The sequence below is a fragment of the Acanthopagrus latus genome, chromosome 21, assembly GCF_904848185.1.
Source record: "Acanthopagrus latus isolate v.2019 chromosome 21, fAcaLat1.1, whole genome shotgun sequence".
Taxonomy (NCBI): domain Eukaryota; kingdom Metazoa; phylum Chordata; class Actinopteri; order Spariformes; family Sparidae; genus Acanthopagrus; species Acanthopagrus latus.
In genome coordinates this window covers 18,213,311-18,233,163 of record NC_051059.1, presented here as the reverse complement: position 1 = coordinate 18,233,163, position 19,853 = coordinate 18,213,311, and the positions used below count along the sequence as shown (strand labels likewise).

General features: G+C 42.2%; 1 protein-coding gene across 3 annotated transcripts in view; it reads left to right on the top strand.

Moving 5' to 3' along the window:
- LOC119010993 (tensin-3-like) overlaps window positions 1-8,582 on the top strand; it is a 37,682-nt gene extending 29,100 nt beyond the window's left edge. For all 3 annotated transcript variants that reach the window (XM_037083708.1, XM_037083709.1, XM_037083707.1), the window contains 11 exons: window positions 1,623-1,755; window positions 1,856-2,394; window positions 2,497-2,583; window positions 2,679-2,810; window positions 4,615-4,710; window positions 5,727-5,804; window positions 6,022-6,099; window positions 6,301-6,469; window positions 6,560-6,628; window positions 6,852-6,881; window positions 7,013-8,582. In XM_037083708.1, coding sequence (XP_036939603.1) covers window positions 1,623-1,755; window positions 1,856-2,394; window positions 2,497-2,583; window positions 2,679-2,810; window positions 4,615-4,710; window positions 5,727-5,804; window positions 6,022-6,099; window positions 6,301-6,469; window positions 6,560-6,628; window positions 6,852-6,881; window positions 7,013-7,157 — 1,556 coding nt within the window. In that variant the 3' untranslated portion in view covers window positions 7,158-8,582. The remainder of the gene's footprint in view (window positions 1-1,622; window positions 1,756-1,855; window positions 2,395-2,496; window positions 2,584-2,678; window positions 2,811-4,614; window positions 4,711-5,726; window positions 5,805-6,021; window positions 6,100-6,300; window positions 6,470-6,559; window positions 6,629-6,851; window positions 6,882-7,012) is intronic.
- Window positions 8,583-19,853: the final 11,271 nt, after the last annotated feature.

Sequence of the window (19,853 nt, the reverse complement as noted above, 5' to 3'; positions counted from 1 at the left end):
GATGTCACAAAGTCATGCAATTAAATGCGAGACTACTGATGATGGGTTTCAGTAGCAGTGTTTTCTGTGGGAGAAGGTTTCCACAGCATTTTCAAGGTCTTCTTCACGCAAAATGACCTATATAACAACTAAACTTGAGAAAATATGTAAGAGGTACCCGTCAAGATTATTTTCTTTGTTTTCATTCTCCTACTTTCTTGTGTTTCTCCCCCTTAAACCAATTAAATGCAGCGAGTGACAGAAAGACATGCAGTGAGTGGCAGGTAGAGAGCGAGAGTCTTCTTTCATGTGTGCCCTGTGACTGCATGTGTGGATCCACTGCCTCATTAAAAACTGAGCTATTTCAGGTCCACCTTTGCTTTACCTAATAATGGCAACATTGTTGTTCGTGGAATCTGAGCGGTTTGAGACAGAGGCCGAAAAACAAAGACGCCTCATGAATGCAGGAGCGGGGAGATTCCCAGCCGGTGTCTGCCCTTCATGTTTGGTTTTTGGGGAATGTCTGCGCGGTCACGGCCTTGAGAGAACCCATTTTTTCAGACTTACCAGTGTTGTTCTTTAGACTAAAACTAAGTGTCCTTTGTTTGCGTACTGTTTTTTTGTTTTTTTTTTCTGTGGTGTTTATCTGAGGTGGAACACACCCTGGCTGTAAGATTCTCAGAGTTGGAAGGAGTCGTGCATTTATAGCATGTTGTTGACTTTGATGTCAGTTTGAAAATCCTTTCATGTTTAATTGTTTCCTTAATTTTCATCAAAGAACTATCACAAACAATATAAAACTGGCTGGTGCCTGTCTGCTCATGTGTACTGTTTGTTAACGCCCCCTCCAGTTAGCTGGAATTCATTTGATATGTTTTTGGGACCAATGTTATGGAAAAACAAGATTGTACACGTTGGCAGACGGACGATATCTCCATGAACCCAGCCTTAACTTTCATTTTCATTCTACTTTCGACTTCAATTGAACTTGTTTTCACAGTCACAGGCAGTGTGATTAAAGATTGTAGGGCCTCGAAACAGATCTGTGTCCCTGTCGTGCCTCTTACTACCTCAGACACCCAGGGGAGAATTACCACATTCAGTCCTGCCACATCTCCATGGCTACCATGGGTCAGGAAGCATGACACACAAAAAAAACCTTTTCTTCCCCCATGAAAGTGTCTCTGTGTACACAGAGGGGAAACCGGGACAAGGAGAAAACCAGCAACTCTTTCAGCTTTGCACCTCTTGTTTGTTTAATGAAGGAAAAGCTTTAAAAGGAAAGCTTTAGGATAATTATGTCAGAGGGTCTAGCTCCAATGGAGTCTGATTTGTTGACCCTCATGGTCGTGGCAGGGTAAATTGGTGATTTATACAAATAAATAGCCACACTTGAGGCCACGTGGACTGTTTTCATTTCATTTCAACTCCAATATTGATTGTTTTTTACTGGAAAGAACACATAGTCCTTTACAAGGGGATTTCTTCCACACTCCAGTTTCCAAATGACTTGTTTCATCAAGTTAATGTTTTTGTTTGTTTTGTGAAGATTTTCTTTCAATGATTATTGTATAGCTATGATTTATATCTAATGCATTTGCAGTTATGAATGCTGTTTAAGTTGATTTCTTGTTCTCAAACAGAACCCCGGGGATATTCAGAGATGATCGGTCATGGTGGAGTTGATGTTTTACCAGACTCCTCCATCAACTGCCACAGGATGTTAAGTTCCACACACTCGGCTTCTATTGTTGGGACCCTTCAGCAGACAGACAGGTAAAGATTGGTCCTATATTCACATTGAAAGTAGTGGATAGAAATGTGCAGCAATTAGCACTTTCTTTTGCTGATAGCAATTATTTTTTCCCTCCCGAAGTTTATCGATGAACCAGTCCTGGCCAGAGCATCCTGCCCTGAGCCGCCACTCCTCTCTGAGCAGCTACGCCTCTGCCAGACAAACACCTCACTCCATGTCATTGGACTATGGCCACCACCCCCACATCCACCCTGCCCCCAACGCCCACAGCTCCCCTCGGAGCAGCCAGCGAAGCCGCATGGCTAGATACGTGGTCAACCGCAGTCCTGCTCAGAGCTTTGATGAGCAGGACGACTCAGGTCTCTGCTATGGCACAGACTGTTCAAACTCCACCTCTACTCTGCTGGGAAATGGGGGCATGGACAGGGAACTTTTGACCGCCATAGATGGGCAGAATCAGTTACAACTGCCTCAGATACAGCCCCCTCTTCTGCCTGAGAAGAAGAGGGCATCAGAGGGGGAGCATTCGCTGGGAACAGCATCTCCAGCCCTCAGTGGGTTCTCGAGTCCCCACAGTGGAAGCTCTCTGAGTATTCCCTTCCCCAATGTTTTGCCTGACCTCTCAGCTCAGATGCCAGGCACAGCCTCACCTCTGCCAGGTAAGCTGTAGTCTCATAATGAATCTAACAGCTTCATTGGAGTCACATGGCTTGCACACAAATTAAAACTGTACATTTTTTTTTGTTTTGCATGTTTTCTAGATGTATTGGCCAGCAAACAGGTTACTGTAAAATTTGTGCAGGACACATCCAAATTCTGGTACAAGCCAGATATCTCAAGGGATCAAGGTAGGTTTCTAGTGTTCACCTTTGTTTCCGAGGCAATATGAGTAAACAGAATTGATCTGTAAATCTGTTTCACCATCGTGCATCTCTTCATGCAGCTATATCAGTCTTGAAGGACAAGGAGCCTGGCTGCTTTATCGTGCGGGCCAGCCATTCCTTCAGAGGGGCCTACGGACTGGCAATGAAGGTGGCGACTCCACCACCGTCAGTTCTCCAACAGACTAAGAAAGGTACAGTGGACGTAAATGACAAACATTTTATTTTCAATAGGGCGTTTGAGTCTGTTTGAAATTAAGACCAACTATGTTCCAATGGTTCAAGGTTCTTTGTTGCTTAGGGTCCTATTTTCCCCAAGGTCCTATGTTCCCAGAATCCTATGTTCTCGGGGTCCCATGTTCCCAAGGCCTTATATTGCTAGGGTCCCATGTTCCCAAGGTCCGATGTACCAGTGGTCCCATGTTCCCAAGGTTCGATGTACCAGTGGTCCTATGTTCCCAGGGTCCTATATTCACAAGGCCCTATGTTCCCGGGGTCATATGTTTCTTGGGACATTTGTTCCAGGTCCTGTGTCCTACAGTTACCGCACACATTAACCATCCTATTTTGTATACGTAAAAATCATAACCCTAGACCAGACTGACCTGTAACTTTGAGTGCATTGGCATTTGTCATGTTCCCATTTTGCTTGATGACTGTTGGCTGTTGATTATTCTCCTGACTCCAGCTCCATCATATCGTATTTGATACACATACATGACATTGGGCTCAACCTGTTGATGTCGCTCCTGTAAAGAACGCTAATAATTGTATTTCCCAAAAGATTAACTGAGTATTTTGGTTATCATAGTTGAGATCTCAGAGATCGGTCCAGTATTATCAGTCTCCCTGGGAATCATACATCACACAATCACACACAAAGCCATCTACAGTTACAGTCCACTGTACTCACCTGCATGCTGGAACATGAGAGTCCCTCCCTCTGTTTGTGTGTCAGAGCTCCTCACTCTGTGTTTCTCTCCTGGGCATCGTCACGATGAAGCCAAACAGACCCCTTTTTGCCTGGTAGTCTTAGATGTACAGCTAATGTTTCACCCCTGAACAAAGGATGTGCCGGGTCCATAAGCCTACTCTGATCCTAGGGCCTTTTCCTGGGAAGCCGTCTGCCCCACATAACTCAGTCTGCTATATGTGTAATATCCAGCAGCTCGGGTCAAAATTGGCCGCTGAGTTATTTACTTCTTAGTCTGTTTGTTTAGCATATTCGGGAATTACGGGGAGGGATTTTTATTTATTTTTTTAGGAAAGAAAACAAAGTCTCCAGAGGAATCTGGCCAAACATTCTCTGGCCATGTTTCAGCATGAAAACAAAGGCTGGATTGAGTAGTGATAGAGATTCACACATCATTCTTCCTGTTCAAAAAACAGGCCACTCATGCAATGCGATGTGTATCAGAAACAAGTTGGATTATTTGAGGTGTATTTTCGGTCACAAGCCACACAGGATTCAAAGGATGCCCTTATGCCCTTCCTGCACCAGCCTAACCACAGCGTTCAACCCTTTCATTTCACCCCACCCCCCCACACACACACCTGTCCTTTTGTTTTCCTTCACCCCTTCGCAGTCCAACGACACCTGTGGTGACATCATGACACGGTCCTTCTCCGCACTCTCAGCTTAGGGCATTGTGGCTCCTTATAAGTGTGAAACCCAACCCACCTTAAGGAGCGGGCCTTTCTCCGAGCCTTTGTGTCAGGACATTCCTCACATAGATTCCTCGTGCCCCCTTAGAGGCGCTTCTGTTGAATCGTAATCCCATTAATCTCTGGAGAGACTGAATGTAGCGATTCAATCTGTTTTTATGTAACTTTTCAGGGCATGAAAATAACGTGTTGTACTGAGGAAAATGCTCGGGAGCTATTATTCAACTCTGATTACATCTAAGGTGTCAGATAGAGGACAGGTCTAGAGACTATCTTGTGAAATTAGTTAGTTAACTCTTTCTGTATCCTCTGTGTCCCTTTTTTCAAAAACAGGGGGTGATCTATCCAATGAATTAGTCCGCCACTTCCTGATTGAGTGCACACAGAAAGGAGTGCGATTGAAGGGATGCCCTAATGAGCCTTATTTTGGTGAGTACCTAGTCTGTTAAAACTTCCTTCTTCACGGCTTGTTGACAAGAGTGACACTTCCTGGCTGTTTGGCTACACTGCACCAATGTCAAAGACTTCATGCACCATACTGCCCTCTACTGGCCTGTGGTGCATTGTACCACTTGATGTGAGCTGATCATTTTGGCGTCATCCAAATGTTGACACTTCTCTGCACTTGCAAACTGGTGGACTGAGTACTGAAACCTGTCAAAACCCACAATCGATCCAGTTCACCACAGCCCGCAGTCGAGCTTTCTGCAGACTCTCAGAGAGTCCGCTTGGGTGCAGACTTCACCAGACTTCACCGTTTTAATCATCTAAAATTCAATGCATCACAGTCGTGATATAGTTTCTTAAACTGCAAACTGATTACAATAAAAATATGTGACAAAGTTACATGACTCATGCAGGCCAGAAAAATATCAAACTATATCATGATAAAGAAATACTAATATTTGGTTAAACGTCCCCTTGTGTTTGTTTAAATTTTTCAGCTTGTACAACTTAAATTTAGTAGTCGACTTTACTTTGTGACTTTGAGGTAATCCGTTTCCTGACTTAATTCTTTTAAAGCAAAGCAAATGTTTGTGTAGGAATATGCTTGAATTTGCATATATAACATGAAAAAAATATAGAATTTTCAATAAATAATCTTAACTTAATTAAATAATCTTGATAAAAACATACAATCAAAGTTATTATGACTAGCTGGTAAAATGCACAAAGTGACAATGCAATGTACTGACTGCTGTTGTATTGTATTTAAATTAACAATCTTGATGTGGTGATAAAGGCGTCAGAGGTCGGGAAACTACATGGTTTTGTTGCCCTGAAAGGTCCTGAATTTTACTTTTAAAATGTAAATTGAATGAACCCTAATTATGTATGTGACAACTGCAAAACTGAGGCATTTTTAACTGTCACAAATATTGTGTAAAGAATAGAAAACAAGACATAATATTGTAATATTGATTTGATATCTTGTTGTTTTACAGGAAGCTTAACCGCGCTGGTCTGCCAACATTCAATCACCCCCTTGGCCCTGCCATGCAAACTCATCATACCTGACAGAGGTAAACGTTCAACGCAGAGTCAGTCACAGATCTAATTTTACAGCAGAGGATTATGGTCAGACTAGAAAATAAACATTATTTGGGTTTTGCGGTTATCCAGATCTGCCGATCTGTCTGCTAAACTGTCTGGGCGTTCATTTGTTGATGTAGCTGTTGTGGGTTTTTTCCCCCTGTATAATCTCACTGACGTTTTTTTTTTGCTTTTTCTTGTTCATAGATCCTCTCGAAGATGTTGTGGAGTCTACCTCACAATCAGTCACCAACTCTGCTGCTGAGCTGCTGAAACAGGGCGCAGGTAATCAGGCGTCACTTGCTTTGAATAGACATTATGACAGAAGTGATGGCATCGCACATAAACACCGACACGTTTAGAAAATTAGTGCATCCATCGCTCATCAACACAGTTCTCTTTGTCCTGTTATTACGGACTGAGTCACCGAACATGTTTGCTCTTACTTGCATGTGTAACTCGAATGTGTGAATGTGTGCTCCCCAGCCTGCAATGTATGGTACCTCTGCTCCGTGGAGATGGAGTCACTAACGGGCGTCCAGGCGGTGCAGAAAGCCACCAGTATGACACTGAGCTCCAACCCTCCGCCAGCCTCCACTGTAGTCCACTTCAAGGTGTCCTCGCAGGGAATCACCCTCACGGACAACCAGAGGAAGTGAGTATGGCGCATGCATGTTCACATCATGCATACGGTACATGCAGAGACCTTCATCTCAAAACAACCAACCTCATTTCTCCTCTTTAGGCTCTTCTTCAGGAGGCACTACAACGTCAACACGGTCATATTTTGTGCATTGGACCCCCAAGATAGAAAGTGAGTGTTGCTGATTTAAGGTTTTTGTGTCACTGAAGGGCTATTGTTAGGCGAACATGTTATTATTGTGTTGAAATCACAACAAGGGCATGTAATGCAAAGACTGAAAAAAGAAAAGAGAATAAATTGCACATTGTCACTGCTGATTTAGAAATGTGCAAGTGCAAAGTAAGGTTCGGTGTGACAAGCAGGTAACACTATTATCTTCTTTCTCCGCTCGCAGGTGGAAGAAAGACGGCTGCCCTTCAGCAAAGTAAGTAAACTATCATTACTGTTACATTGCTACAAACCAGAGCAGCATTAAGGGCAGTTATTTTAAAAGTGACGTGGTCAGTTTGAGGCAGATGACGGCGCTGTTATTAAGCATTATATCTACTTGTGCAGGATCTTCGGCTTTGTGGCGAGGAAAACTGGCACGTCCACGGACAATGTATGTCACCTGTTTGCGGAGCACGACCCTGAGCAGCCGGCGAGCGCCATCGTCAACTTCGTTTCCAAGGTGATGATCGGCTCGCAGAAGAGTAAGTAGGCCCGCGGACTGAGCTGATCGCATGGAAAAAAGACTGACTGAGTGTAGAAACAAAGACTTAAAGGGCTGAATAAAGAACTGTATGGACTAAAGATGATGATGATGATGACCTGGACTTTAACCCTGGATACTAACTGGATGTTACATACATGATGACCACTCACCAGCACCAGGACATTTAACGACATCTCTTTAATATAATAAATATAAAGACCTTTTATTCTGTTGTTTTTCTTTCTTGTAAAATAAACTGTAAAGTAGCCAAATAAGAGAAAACAACTAAATCATAAGAAATGTGTAAACCTTTTTTTTTTAATTTTTTTTTTATTGATGTTCAACTGTAATGTCTCATACAGTTAGATTATATTCTCAACATTTTTTAAGTACGTTACTAAAAAGGCTGCTTGTCTTATTCCTGCGTAGCAGTTTTATGAACAAACCAAGAAAACCTGTACCTTGTTGCATGCATTCGTTTCTCTAATATTTAACCAAAACAAACTTCATTCAAGCTGCAGTGGTGCAGTCAACCAGTAGTAAAAAAAAAAAAAAAAAATGCAGAGAAACATTGCTGAAAATATGTATGATTTGGACTTTGTGATGGGCAATGTGGCTAACAGGCCTGTCTTATTTTATCTATGCAATGTAAAATGTTTATTTTTTTAAACCCACAGCCTTCTGTACATGTGCGGCATGTATCTGGCTCCTCTGATCCTGTTTAATAACCTTCTTCTTAAGGTGTTTGTGAATATGACCACTTTTAACGCTGTCTGCAACATTTTAGTGAAAGTGTGCAGGTTTTTGATGAAATGAGAGAAACCTTAGAAAATATTTTAATTAAACCCTATTTGAGATCTATATGTATGTATATATATATATATATATATATACACACACACACACACACACACACACACATATATCAAAAATGTATCAATGCCCTTATTTTTTAAGTTTGATTTGATAAATAAAAAAAAGACATAAGCTGCTATATGGAGTATAAATGCTGTCATTTCGATGGGTCTTTTAAAAGTTCTCATCAGAAAGAAAAATGCACAGTGATAGAATTAAATAAATACATAAGTCATCTCTCTGTTGCATTAACAATGGTACATTGTATCTGTAACTCTGGGACACAGATAAAGCTGCTTATTACCCCCCAGTCGAGTGCTTTCTAACATTCCTTTAGACTTTTTGTGTTGGGCAGCCATTTTTATCCAGAGAGGGACCACACAGCCCTGTTGATATTCTGACATTGGTGATGTACACGTGTTATCTTGTTACCGTGACCTATTATCTGTACCTCATACTCATCTCATACTGTGCCTCTGTGTGTATAACATGCTACATGTGAACAGTTTTATTTGTATATTGATATTGCATTGTTTGATGTGTTCTGTAAATAAACGAAACAAAACATCTATTTGATCTTGACGATTTGTTCAGATTCAACACGGAGGACGGGTTTCCTTCAGTTATTGTAATAAGTGAACTCTAAAGATGCTGGTAGATGGTTACTTTTTGACAGTCATGTCTTGTCTTTGTGCTAAGCTAAATTAGCCATCTGATGGCTGTATCATCATATTTAGTTCACAAACACACATTAAACTTGTATCTGTTGAAGCTTATAACTGCCATGCTTTAATTTTTTGTCAATGCCCTTATCTCGAGATCACAAGTTAATTTTTTCGTTGTCTTAAGATAACAAAGCTTGTTTTCTCTTGATAATGGGTTAGTTTATCTCATTATCTCCTGAGAAAACAGTAGTACAGATGTGTAATTACTTTATGGCATGTTATTGTAAGAGATATGTTTACGTACGGTGGTCAATTTAGCAGATACAGATATCGGAAATGGTAGGGTCCAACTGAAACAGTTCTCGACGGCATCAGTGAAAAGAAACTACCCACATAGAGAGTGTTTGAATGGTGACGAAGTATGTATATGACAAGACTGAAGTACAGTCTGATTTGCAGAACAATAATGGGTAGTCTTTAATCTGATATTTTCTGCTAAAATCCACATTAGCATATCTATGGATGCTGGCGTGGCACCTCTGGACCAACCTTTTGTTTTCTTGTGGCAGCAGGTCATTATCTCACTATCTTGAGATAAAAACCTAATTTTTTCCACATCTATCTAAAGAGAATAAGCACAAATCCCAAAAAGTCAGACTTTCACGCTAAAGTTGTAAGATAGTTGGGTGGTAGGTCGGGCCGAACACGAACCCAAAATGTCAGTATTCGATGAGTTGGGACTCTGTAATCAACTTTACTTTTACAAATTAAATCTAAAACATACAGTCATCTGCTTCGGTTTCCCCTTCAGTGGCCTTTTGGTTGTTTAAACCATCTTATTCCGCCGTCTCTGACAGCATCACAGACTGTTTATATTATTTCTCATCTGTTCTGTCTTTAAAGCCAAGACGTCATCTTTTTTTTAATAATGAAAATATTGTAGATGTCTTGTGCACCTTTGTATATAAACCTACATTTCCTTAAACTCCAACTTGTTAACTTTAAGAAATTTGGATAAAGTTTCCCTCACCAGGAGGCTGCTGTTTAACACTTCACTATGTATTCTTAGGAAAGAAATTTTGATCAGTGGAGATTTTATTCATGGCTAAACAAACTAAATAAACAAACTCTCTCAAACAAACACAACTTCATACTGGTTTATGTACTTTTCTCGCTTCAAACAGTGTTCTGAGGACCTTATTTTCCTCTGAGAGCAGCTTGTTTATTCAGTTATGGAAAAGATAAATATTTCCAAGTTTGGTACATTAACATGTAAATATTATAATTCTGAGTTTGGATTTCTTCCCCAGAACTCCAAAGTGCCCCTCTAAGCGTTTTTTTAAGCACACTGCTGAACCAGAGACACCGTGTACAGGTCTTGACCTGGCCTCAAGTGTAAACCACAACAACTGGAGCATCAGTCACAGGCAGGTTTCCAGCGCGAGTGTCCTCCAGTAGCAGATAATCTTCCAGAACAAAGGAGGTATTTGAGAAGCAAGCAGGTCATGACACTTAAATTGACTTAATGCTCAGGGGCTCAGAAAGGAGGAAGCTCTTGCTTTGTGGGAAAAAAAACAACAACAAATCGATTCAGTTCAATGTGCAGCCAGCAGAGGACACTACTATCACAACACTGTTGAACCTGCACAAGTGGAGTGGTTCTGTGACGTGGCTTATTTCCCCAGTCAGTCAGGGATCCACTTTCTCAGCTGAATCTTAAAGGTTAAATAGTAATCGTGAGGGGACTTGAGTGGATCACCACCACACCTTTTATCTGTGCTTTCCTTTCTCTCAGTTGTTCACGCAGAGACCCGACACACACGTGTGTCCACTGTCCCATTTTGTGAAGTGCAGCAAAAGAGGATTTTAACTCCACACAAGCCCGGACAGGTCGCTCTAATGGCGCTGAGAGGGAATAAAATTGCAGAGCCTAGCCAAGGAGGGAGGAAAGGTGTAATAGGGTAGACCCTCCCTCCCTCCTCCCCCATGCCGCCTCACTACTGTCCCTCTGCAGGTGGTGAAAGTGAAGAATTCCCGGGGAGGGCAGGAAGGAAGCAAAGGCCCAGGTGTGGCGACTGCAGAGGGCCCAGAGCCCGTCTTCCTCTGTTATTTAGTGCGGAGTGGTTCTCGAAATAAAAGAAGCCGGGGAAAGTCCAGAAAAGGCGAGCAACATTATTAGACTACAGAGGAACCTGTCAGGGGGAGACGATATTTCACACAGGTAATAACAGTGTGTGGGAGCGCTGCGTAGGCCTGACTGAACACTGCAGCAACTCCACGTCAGACTTGATTTAAAGGCCTTTATATTGAATAATGACACGCTGATTAATGTTATAAAAGAATGAAAAACAGACAAGCAAGTACACATAATGAGCCTCTGTAATATAACTGCCATTGTGCTGTGGTTCCTGACCTGAGCGAGGACCCATAACAGACACTGATTAAGCCTGCCCCAACAAATACCAGCCTGCCAATAAACCTTGCAGATTTACACCAGTCTCTCCCTCTCGCTCTGTCTCTCTGTCTGTCTGTCTCTCTCTCTCTCTCTCTTCCCAAGTGTTAGAAAGCCAACTGACTTTCACTCCGCAGAATAATATGGAGGTGAAAGGCCTTGTTTATCAGTGGGCTGACAGAACTCATTCTCATTCCTCCGCCACCCCAGAGCTCTGCAGCGCTTTTTTTAATTTTTTTTTTTTACAGCCACTCAATTAGAGGGGCAGGGCTCATCTCTGTTGCTCTGAGGCATAGAATAAAGGTTGGGGAGCAAAAATAGAAAGCGCATTCTGGGATGGCTGCACAATTTGAGGCCCCGTGTTTGGTTTTCAGCAGACGCCGAAACCTCAAAACACACTGCGAGATTAATTGCGGGCGCCAATATCGGGCCACGCTGCTAGCAAAAGGTCGGGTCAAGATAAGCTGTTAATGACTAATGCACAATGGTCTTTTTGTGCCATACACAGAGAAAACAAAAACATTCATAATGTGCTGCTGTCTAGAAGACCCATTAACCGTAGGGGTGGCAGGTGGCTGTGGAGGGGTCGTCGCAGGTCACGGTCACTCAACTCGAAACAACAAGCAGCGAGGCCAAGTGTCGCCTTTGTCATGTGAATTTGTGTTTGGTTCAAGAGTGACATACCCCTCAGTTCTGTCGGATGACCTTGCTGGCCGTGCTGTGCCCCATGGGACCTTATTTCAGAAACAATTTGTACAGTATTTAGTGCCAAGAGACTCTAAATTTGTATATTTTTGAGCCAGTTTAAATCTTGCCATTGACAAATGATACACAAATGATGTTTGTCCATTTAAAAGATAATTTTGCAAGGCAAGAAAAAGTCAGTTGGTTGTGAAAATGGAAAAAAAATACAGTGGCGGACTTGGAATGTTTGAGGGGCAGGGGCCAAAAAAAAACCAAATGGACACCAGCAGTAAGATGTGGGGCACCTGCATACAAAGAGTCTGAGACACATTTCACACTAGAGGGCACCACGTTTTATCCACGAGTCCATCAGTTCTAAAATATAATTTTGTTTTGTGTATAACAGACCAACACCAACATGGCAGTATAAAAAAGGTACAAATCTGAAATCAATCAGGCCATATTGAAGTAACATGCAATAACGTGATAGGAGAGTTAGTCATTTTTGTGAGCTAGCGAGTATTTAGGACCGGCTCAAGAAGATTTCATTTATGGGCTTGTGGTGAGGAGCGTCAAATGAGACGTCAGCAACGCGACTATCAAATGTGTGATGTGTAGTCTTTCTTATCACGTATTTTCATAGTCACATAACTTTAAAAGAACACAAGCTGTGAAAGTTAAAAAACTCATGCCAACAGAAGCTCCTGTCTCCCACAGAAAACACTGCTCCTGAAACGCCTCGTCAGTAGTCCCGCCTTTAATTATGTGACTTTGTGACATCACAATACGTCACAGAGCCACACAGTTGCATAATTAACACCTAGCAGCTAGTTTGCCACCCAAGAACTGATTTAGCACAGCTGTTCTGTTTCTGTTAGTGGTGCTGGCTCAGGCGTGTGTGAGCTGACCAATCAGAGGAGCCTGGGTTTTCAGGAGGAGTAGGAGGGCTTAAAGAGACAGGGGCTAAAACAGAATACAGTGCTGCAGCACTGGACAGTATAGGTAAACTGATGTAAACTGTGTTTTTTGAGTACTAAAGCATGTAAAGAAATATACTAAAGATCAGCACCACACCTACGACAGCAGATGTAGCCCCAGGGTTACAAGTACTTCCAGTTGGGAACCACCAGGCTGATGGAGGAGGAGGAAGTATTGCAGATGAATTTGGGCCCATCGTTGTCTTTAGTTTGAAAGACAGAAAGAGTGAACCTGCCATACCGTCATGATAGCAGCGACAAAATCCCTGATCACACCTTTTTTTCCAAATGTATTGGAACCAATGAGACCAACAAAGTAAACTATGAACAATTGCATAACAAAAGAAGGACATGAATAGTGGAAACTACATCTTAAACAACATGCAGAATGATACTATAGAGAGAAAATCAAATTAGCTGAATGAACCTGTCAGAGAGGGCTGTAGCTGTATTTTCTCTTCATTCCAGCATCGGACCACATGTTGCACCCACAGACCACCATCGCTTATAAAATAAATGGAGCAGGGGATATTCCCTCCTCCACCAGCTGTAATTTTTGCCTTTGTTTACGATGAGTAATGGTGTGTTGGTGTCAGTGAGAGAGTGATACATGACTGTGCAGGAATAAATTGCACGTCTGTTTCATTTGTATTTAAATCACTCTGGTCTCAAACACTGAGAGAGGAAAAAAAATCAAACATGAACAAAAGAAAAAGCATGTTATGCAAAAACAGCTTATGTTACATGATTTACATTATATTTTATTTACTATATGCAGTTCTTGAATAATGAGGTTGCAATGAGAGAGTGACTGAAAGGCAGCATGAAAGTCAATGTGTTCTCCACATGTGAGGCAGTGGACATACATGTGCGAATACATGTTCAAAAGTCCTAATGTGCCTCCACGAGACAGAGAAATACAGACATAGGAAGTGATACTGTCTGGGGGGGAATTCGGGGCCCAAAGTGAGCGGCGCCACTCTCAGCCCACTTCCGAGCACTCTGCAATCCGTCAGGCTGAGTGCTGAGAGTTCCTCTCTCTCCGTCCTCCACTTCGCTCGGGCCTAATTACAGCCTTGCACTGCCTCGGGGGCCAAGCCTCCAGAAATGGGGACCACGACAGCTCGGCGAACAGACCACTCCAGAAAAAAATAATTAACCCCACTCTGGAATTAGATGAAAGGTGGCCTTTGCCCCTTTCGGCTCTTTATTTTGTCCACCATTCAAACCACATCCAGTAATCGGATAATTGTCGAGGCTCTGTGAGTGGAATCAAAGGGTAGAGATGATCATATTAATCATAATGGAGACCTTTGCGGTCGATTCCTCTGCTCGAAACAGACAGGGGTGGTGATTATACGAGAGAGGGTCACGAGACTATGGGGCAAAAAAAAGGAAAGAAAAGAACAGTGACCGTACCAGACTTGTCATGTGATCTGTGGCAGCCTCATTCCTAAAAGGTCCCAACCCTCCCCTCTTATCCCAACACACCTACACACTCACTCTCCAGACACACCAGACCCCCACTGCCATCCCAAATTCCAGGTTAGGGTTAGAATGGTAGTAAGGTTTAAGTATGGGGAAAGAGTTGGTTGGTGTCTCGAGAGTGAGGGGCACGCACACACACACACACACACACACACACACACACACACACACACACACACACACACACACACACACACACACACACACACACACACCTCCTGGTTGGACCCAGACATGTTCTGCAGACCTCCAGCTGATAAAACTATGTGCTTTTAAATCTGTGAGCTTTGGCTGTCGCTGCAGATTCTTGTGCTTTTCCCCGTCACTACAGTAACACCATCCCCTCCATCTCCACACCGAGTACAGACAAAATCACACAAAAACAGAGCCAGAAGTGGGCAAAAAAAGCATTATTACCTATGAAATATCAAAATACATGGCAGTACGTTTTAATGAAAGGGAAATTTGATCATACATCAAGAATGTGAGCTATATTCCTCTCTTCCTCCCTTTTCTTCCTTCTCTCACGTGAACTGGCTATTCATTTTGAAAAGGAACATCAATCATCATACATTTGGTTAGTTTGCGTCAATTAAGAAAAGGCAAAAAATGTATTTCCTTTCCTCTGAAGGAGACATGCAAATGTTTAGGGTCATGATTGTATTTTGTGTTACTACCAGAATAGGTTGAAATGCTTTAATGTGAAACCAGAGGTGTGACATTTTATTTTCCGAATTTTGGTGGCTTGAGGGACATAATATGTTACATTTCAGCATAAAACTATCAGCAAAAATAATTAGACCTTTGAAATTACTTAGTCAACATAGCGGAGCCTTTTTGTTTTTGGTTGCCTGCTATAACTCTCAGGAAAGTCAAACAGAAAGAAAGTTGGTGAACAAAACAAAACATAATGAACATTTCTGCCTGAGTCACATAGATTGATTTTGATCAGGAAAGGTGGTTGATAAGACAAACTTATCTGACTTAAAAAAAACTCATCAAAACAGACTACATTTATTTTTCCATGACCCCAGATTTGTTCAAAATAGATCCTCAATTTCCAAAGCAAGATGTAGTAGTTTAGGTCAAGAGGTCAGATTTTTTGGTCTGAGATGTCGTAAATCGCCTCTGTACTGTATCCAATCTTCAAACTGACCCCTGGCAGTCTTGGATGCTGTGTTCAGTCACAGTTAGGTGTCCAGTTGTGTTCACTCTCAGATAACCTGAAGCACGACTTTCTCTACGGCTAACTGAGTCATTAGCTAAATGGCTAACTGTAGCTATCTACAGTGATAACTAGTGAAGAGCAAGAGTGTCAGATTACACAAAGGGGGACCTAAAGGTGCACATGAAGGCAGGGATGGAACAAAAAGCAAGTTTTGTTGAATAAAGCTTAAAACCAAAGTCCAGGAATGACACAGGAAAAGGAAGATAGCGAAACAGGAGATACCCAAGAAACAAAAGTAAAAGTACAAACCAGAAGAAAACAAGAGGAAACAGAAACCAAAGCCGGAAACACAGAGCTTCTTTGGAAAGCCTATTTTAAATTGTGGTCATATATTACAAATGACACTATATACGAAAGAGATAACAACTCCAATTTTGTGCTTATAACACTAAACACAGAGAAAGAAATATCTGAATTGGCGCAACATTATGAAAATATTTGCGCACAACTGTACAGAGCAGAAACCTGGCTTTTATAAGACAAAACTGATAACATGTGGCATCCAGAGGCAGGCGTTCAGTAGCTAGCATGTTTTTTTGGCCTACGTAAGCTACAGCACAACTGCCGGGGCCAATGCAGACCGCTCTCGGAGCTTCAAGCGAGTGTATCTGATTTGTCCAAATCATCTTAAAACAGTGGAAAATTGTTCCGGATTAGGATTTGACAAGGAGGTTGCGGTTGGCCGCCGCAGCCTCTGACAGCAGGTTATGTTAAACACATGTACAGTAATATCCTGTGTGTGCAAAAGCAAATTCTTCACACTCCCTCTCTACTGAGTGGCTGCTCCGCGGGACGACATTCCTCCAGTACATTACTCCCTGTGCCCGACGCTCTCCTCTGCTATGCTGAATATGCACAGGTGGCTGAGAGACCCCCTTCCGAAGGGCTCTGAGCGGAGGAGAGGGAGGAAAATCAGCAGGCTTTATGAAACAAATGTTTGGCATTCCACGGAGCACTGCTCTGCTGTAGACCTGTCTGTTAACAGGCGGCTGTACGCCAGGGCTTGTTGGCAACCGATTTGACATTGGCTTCCAAGAAAATTTCAAAAAGGCAAAAGAGGAACTGTACACCTCGCCTCTCCTGCTGTTATTCTTCTGAGGTATTTTGGACATTTTTTGCGCCGGTGTTTGTATTCCCTCTCTCATCTGTAACCAATTAATAGTGGAGCTAAAAATGCTTCAGATGTAATTACTCAGGAATTTTCTCACTTACACGTGTGGTATGTGTCCTTATTTTAAGGTCTGCTTTGTAGCACTGACAAATAAGCAGAACAGGCCCAACTATGTCACACGTCCCAACAACAAGTTCAGAGAACCATTACTTCACTGTACGTGTGAGGAACAGGTACTTGAGGGTCTTTTTTTGTTGTTGCAGTGAATGCAGAGTACCATATGGGCAGGTCACCTTGAATTATGCTCGTCTGGACTCCATGTTTGGAACAGAACGGATTGCGTGGACGGATTGCAGCAGATCTCGTGGCTGAATTATATTGTGACGTTCGTTTTGTTTTGATATCAAATCTCCCCACCTTGATCCTATTTGCTCCTTTTGTAAAGCCCAAGCCTGAAACAAACATCAAGCCTATAATAGAGCACCATTTAAAATTTAATCGAAATCTTTTGAAGCTGCAGTTCTGCAGAATGACTTGCAAATACCAAGATTTGAGGTAAATAACGAGATAAACTATCTCAACATCAAATAACCTGCATTCATGAATAAACAGGTCACATGTAGACTATATAAATCCATGTGTTGTACAATAGTAGGAGAATGTACGGAGTTAATGAGAGTTACAGAGAGGTTTTAAATGTTGAATAACCATTATGCAGGGTGAACCCTTTCATTGTTTCATCGTTATACAATTTAATATACTGGTAGTGTCAGGGGGCGATGAACTAAATCTGAATAAACAAGCAGTTTAACTGCATTTTTTAGAGTAGTTCAGTCAATATTTGCAATGCTTCTTGCCATTTTTGTGTACGTAAAGGGGAAGTTCACTCAAAAATGAAAATTCAATCATTATCTGCACACTTCTGAGAGAAGAGAAAAGGAGGTGAAGTCTTGTGGTTCTCAAAACATTCCTGGAGCTTCACAGCAAAACAGCGCTGCAGCGTTCTGCTAAACAGCTTAAGTAGATGGAGACTCGGTTCGACAATCAAGGTATTCAACAACATCTTCAACAATTATTGTAACGAAAGAAAAAAAATGTATAAAACGGCTCCATGTAGCTAATTCCCTGTAATCCCAGAGATCTGATTTGAAAAGATGCTGTTCACATGCCTTATTAAGCCAAAATCGTCACTTAAGCGGCTCAGTCGAAGGTGTTAGTGCGCAGGCCTGAAATAGGTGCACAAGCTTGACTGCTCGTCAAGGATGTAAATGTCAACTGTTCCTTTATGGCAAGGCGAACTTTATTCACCATTCAGACACAATTCAAAGAGCCTTACTGGGGCACACAGACACATTCAAAATAATAAAACCAAATGTGAGCCAATAAATATGGATTAAAGCTAGGGTCTACAATCCTGGAGAGTAAGCAAGATAGCAAGATTTGAAAGTGGCACCTCCTCTAAGTTCCACTCCCCTCAACCTCCCCATCCCGTCAGTGCTCCGTCCAAAGCCTCGCCCCCACAAACTTGAACGCGCATCTGGCAGTGGGACTCAGCAGGGAGAAGGAGATGCCGGAGCACGAAGCAGCAATTCAGCTGAAATCAGCACGGAGCAGACAGGAAGTAAAGTGCCGAAATAACAAACAACATCCGGTTACTTTTCAAAATAAGACACTGGGAGAAGACACCTGCACACCTCTTGAGGCCAGCTGTCTACTGTACTGCGCCATGGCGACTCAAACCAGAGCAAAACCGGACCGGAGCCGCAACGCAGCGGACCCGTATCTAGTGGAAACTGGGCCGACTCATTAGCCATTCTCATGGCTAAAAGCAACACACAAAGAAGCTAACGTTAGCATTGGGCTAATACGAGCTACAAACGTAGCCAAGTTGGCAAACCTTACATATTTAATGAAAATAACAAATCCCCCCGAAACAAAACAAATCATTACCTGTCCAACAGAAGGAGAGCAACCTCTGCATCACTTTTCAGGTCCTCCACATGCCCCAGTTGTCTCCACCACTCAAACGCTGCACCGATGTTGACCCGGGTCTGACTTCTTTCTTTATCCAGAGGCTATTTCGTAGCAGCCATTTCTGTCTCAGGCTTTCTTTTCCTTGCCTGTTTGGCGGGGTGAGTTGTTACAAGTAAGGCTGGCTGCATTTTCTCTGCCATTGTACCCAAATGAACGTCTTCTCCTGAAACTCCGTATTTCTGCAGTGTGCTGAATATTTCCGGCATCAGTGAAACATAAGGTGTGCATGCGCGGAGGTAGGAGGTACAGAGGGGGGCGCAGGCGGAACGAGACATGAAGGCATCTGACCAATCCGAGCTATTCAGGGCTAATAGCACGGATTGGTCAGCTTTTTCTCAGTCCTGCAGCTGCCTCAGAGGTCTGATTGTTTCCTTTTTCTGAATACATAATGTATTGACTACTCTCAGGATAGAAGGACAATTCCACCCAGTATAGCAAAATGTCTTTCTGAACAACATTACAGACCCTAGCTTTAAAGAGAAGTTATGAATAACAGGTGTCAATTAGTTATAAGTATTAATTATTTCTATTTATCAACAAACCCTCTGAGAAGTTGTTTGTTACCTGATTAATCAAGTTTTTGCAACTTTTATCTATTATATTTTATTATAATTTCATATCAGATTTACATTGTCATTTTTGTACATTTGGAAACATTACTTTAATATTCCAAGGTGGGACATTTCCCGCACTGTTGGGTTGTTTCGTGAATAAAAATGTACGCTATTTAATAAAACAAACATATATACAGTGCATTCTTGTTATTGTTCTATATCTGCCTCTGACATGAAGGAAAGGAGACGAATTAAGTGCTTAAGTACTTGAGTAACTGTACTTAAGCACTGATTTTGCATCCAGTCTTTGCTTCTGTACTGTACTAAAGCCTGAAATAATCATCTTATGAATGGATTGGTCATGGTTTATGCGCTTAAAATCATACAGGTCATGCAGGGTCATGTGCGGCAGCTTCTAGGGGCCACAGATCAGCGGACACACACTCCTGCAAAACACTAAGACAGAACAAGGGATGAAAATAGAAAATAATGACGCAGATGAGGATATTAAAGTGTCACTGAATCACTGAAAAGCTAGAGCTCAGACATAGTTTGCACACACTATATACACTGTGACTCTGTCTCACACACTGCTGGCGCCCCCTGTGAATGAACCTGCGCATGGCAAAAAAAACCTGGAGTTGAGACACATTT